Source organism: Epinephelus moara, chromosome 22 (genome assembly GCF_006386435.1).
Source record: "Epinephelus moara isolate mb chromosome 22, YSFRI_EMoa_1.0, whole genome shotgun sequence".
Lineage (NCBI taxonomy): Eukaryota > Metazoa > Chordata > Actinopteri > Perciformes > Serranidae > Epinephelus > Epinephelus moara.
Window position 1 is genome coordinate 30,541,309 of NC_065527.1, and position 2,503 is coordinate 30,543,811.

The window sequence follows — 2,503 nt, forward strand, 5'->3', positions numbered from 1 at the left end:
CTGCTGTTTTGGCAACTGTAGCATTCATGGTAGTTGGTCTTGGTGTTGTGGCAGTCCCTTCAGATGGTTTTGGCAGTACTCCTTTAGCTGCTTTTGCTGCGGCTGTTGCAGCTCTTGCTGCCGCTTGTGCTGTTGATGTCATTATGTCTGTGCTGTTTGCCGCTGCAGCTTCTGCTACTGTTTTTCCTGTAATTGCTGTTGCCTCTGCCATATCTGCCACTGTTTCTGCAATGGGTATGGCTAAACGTGATGCCTCTGTCAATTCTGCTGCTTCCTCCTCTGTGACTGCTAATAATGCTTTTAATGCGCCTTCTGCTGCTTTTGACAACGTTTTTGAGGCTTCTGCAGTTGCTTTAATTGCTTCTGGTGTTGCTGTTTCCGAAGCTGCCAGTGTTGCTGCTTCTGCTGCTGCTCGTGCTGCTACTGCAGCTTCTGTTGCTGCCTCTGCCACCGCTGATGAATCTGGTAATTGCGCCTCTATTGCTGCTAGTGCTGCTGCGTCTGCTGCATCTGCTGCGTTTCTGGCTGCTAGTGCTGCCAGTGATGCTGGTACTTCTCCTGCTGCAGCTAATGTGGCAGCTCTAGCTGCTACCTGAGCAGCTTGTACTGCAGTTTCTATTTCTTCGAATGTCGTTGTTCCAGAGGCTGCTGCTGTTGAGGCTGCTATTGCTGTTGCTGCTGCTGCTGCTGCTGTAGATGTTGACACTGCTGCTGCTATTTCAGGACTCTCTATGGCTGGTGGTGCTGCTGTTGTTTTAGTGGATGCTGCTGTTGGTAGCACTGTGGATAAATTGTTAAAGGATTATTATTGGAAACTAAAACAAGGATGAGCAGTAAAAAATATTGTCATGAACTTAAACTAAATAAAAGTGATATCCTTAAAGAAAAATGTGTGTCAATTTCAGTAGCATCTGAATTAAGGCTTTGTAGATAAGATGTCAATTGATTTAGCAAATTTTGAAAATTATGAAGTAGGAACCTTTGGATTGATAATAGGTAGTGGTAAGGCAAACTTTTGTCACAGGTTAGTGGATGTGCTGAAAAAAAATCAGCTCAGTGGGATATACAGATGATTTATTGTGATTGTTTTAAGTTTGGAATGTGAAAGGTCGAAAAACTTTAATCAGCCATTACCTAATTTTATGCATTAACTGAGTCATGATCCTAGACCATGCTAACCCGAAATTTGTATGGACCCATGCAGCCAATTATGACATATAAACTTTTTGCATTTGTGGTGTCCCCCAATGGCAGAATCACACCAGTCGGTGCTAAGGCACAAATAAAAATTGGGTCAAAGTGTAAAATTATTATTACCTTGATTGCTGCCTCCATTTGGGAGTGCGGCTTTTGCTGCTCTTGCTGCTGCTGCTGCGGATCTTGCTGTTGCCTTTGATGCTGCTGCCATTAATGCTGCTATGTCTTCTGTTGTTGCGGTTCCAGTTGCTGTTGATGCTGTCATTGCTGTTGCTTCAGCCATTTCCGCCACTGCTTGTGCTGCTGATATTGATATTGCTGTTGGCCCACTGGAGGATGATAATTCTGTTTTTAATATTTCTGCTACATCTATTGATTTTTTAGCCACTGTATCTGCAGCTTCTCTTGCTTCTGCGATTGCTGATGGTTTCCCCAAGGCTGCCATTTTGGCTGCTGTTGCTGCTTCTTCAGCAGCCTTTGCTGCTATTGATGATGCATTTGCAACTCGTGCAACTGCTTCTGCTTTTGATGCTGGTGCTGTTGTTGCTTCTTGTACTGCTGCAATCGCTGCTGCCTTGGCGGCTTCAGCAGCTTCTGCTGCTGCCTCTGCTGCCAGTGTGGGCTGTGCTTTTCCTGTTGCCACTAATGTAGCAACTCTGGCTGCTTCCATTGCAGCAATAATTGCTCTTTCTGCAGTTGGGGATGTTGTCGCTCCAACGGCTGTAGAAGTAGCTCCTGCTGCCGCTGCTGCTGCTGAAGCTGCTGCTGCTGCTGCAGAGGCTGCTGCTGCTGTCACTGTGGCAGCTTCTGTTGGTGCCAGTGTTGAGGTGACTGCTCTGTTGTTAGTTGAAGCCATTGCTGTTGTTGCTGTAGGATTTTGAGGAGTTGTTGAAAAAACAACTGCTGCTGCAGCTGCTGCAGCTGCTGCAGCTGATTCCTTGGCTCTCTCGATTGCTTCAGTTGCCTTTTCAGCTTCTGTTTCATTAGATGTGTTTCCAGCAGCTGCTGTGGCTTCTGCTGCTTTTTCTGCTGCTACCACTGAGAGCTGGATTGCTGGTGTTTCTGTGTTTGCTCCAGGTGCTGCCGTTAATGCTGCTTGTATTGCTGCAATAGCTCTTGCTGCATCTGCTGCCGCCTCTGTTGCAGCTGCTGTAGCTTCCTCTGTAGCATCTGATGTAGTTGCATTTGCAGCCTTCTCTGCTGCCGCTGCTGCTTTATCTGCAGCAAGTGATGCATTTGATGCTGCCTCTGCAATTTTTTCTATGACTTCAGGTGTTGATGTTGGTGTTGCTTCAATTGCTCTTTT

General features: G+C 46.3%; 1 protein-coding gene across 1 annotated transcript in view; it reads left to right on the forward strand.

Annotated features, from left to right (window-relative positions):
- LOC126384265 (tenascin-like) overlaps positions 1 to 596 on the forward strand; it is an 85,519-nt gene extending 84,923 nt beyond the window's left edge. The window contains exon 10 of the mRNA XM_050035225.1: positions 385 to 596. Coding sequence (XP_049891182.1) covers positions 385 to 596 — 212 coding nt within the window. The remainder of the gene's footprint in view (positions 1 to 384) is intronic.
- Positions 597 to 2,503: the final 1,907 nt, after the last annotated feature.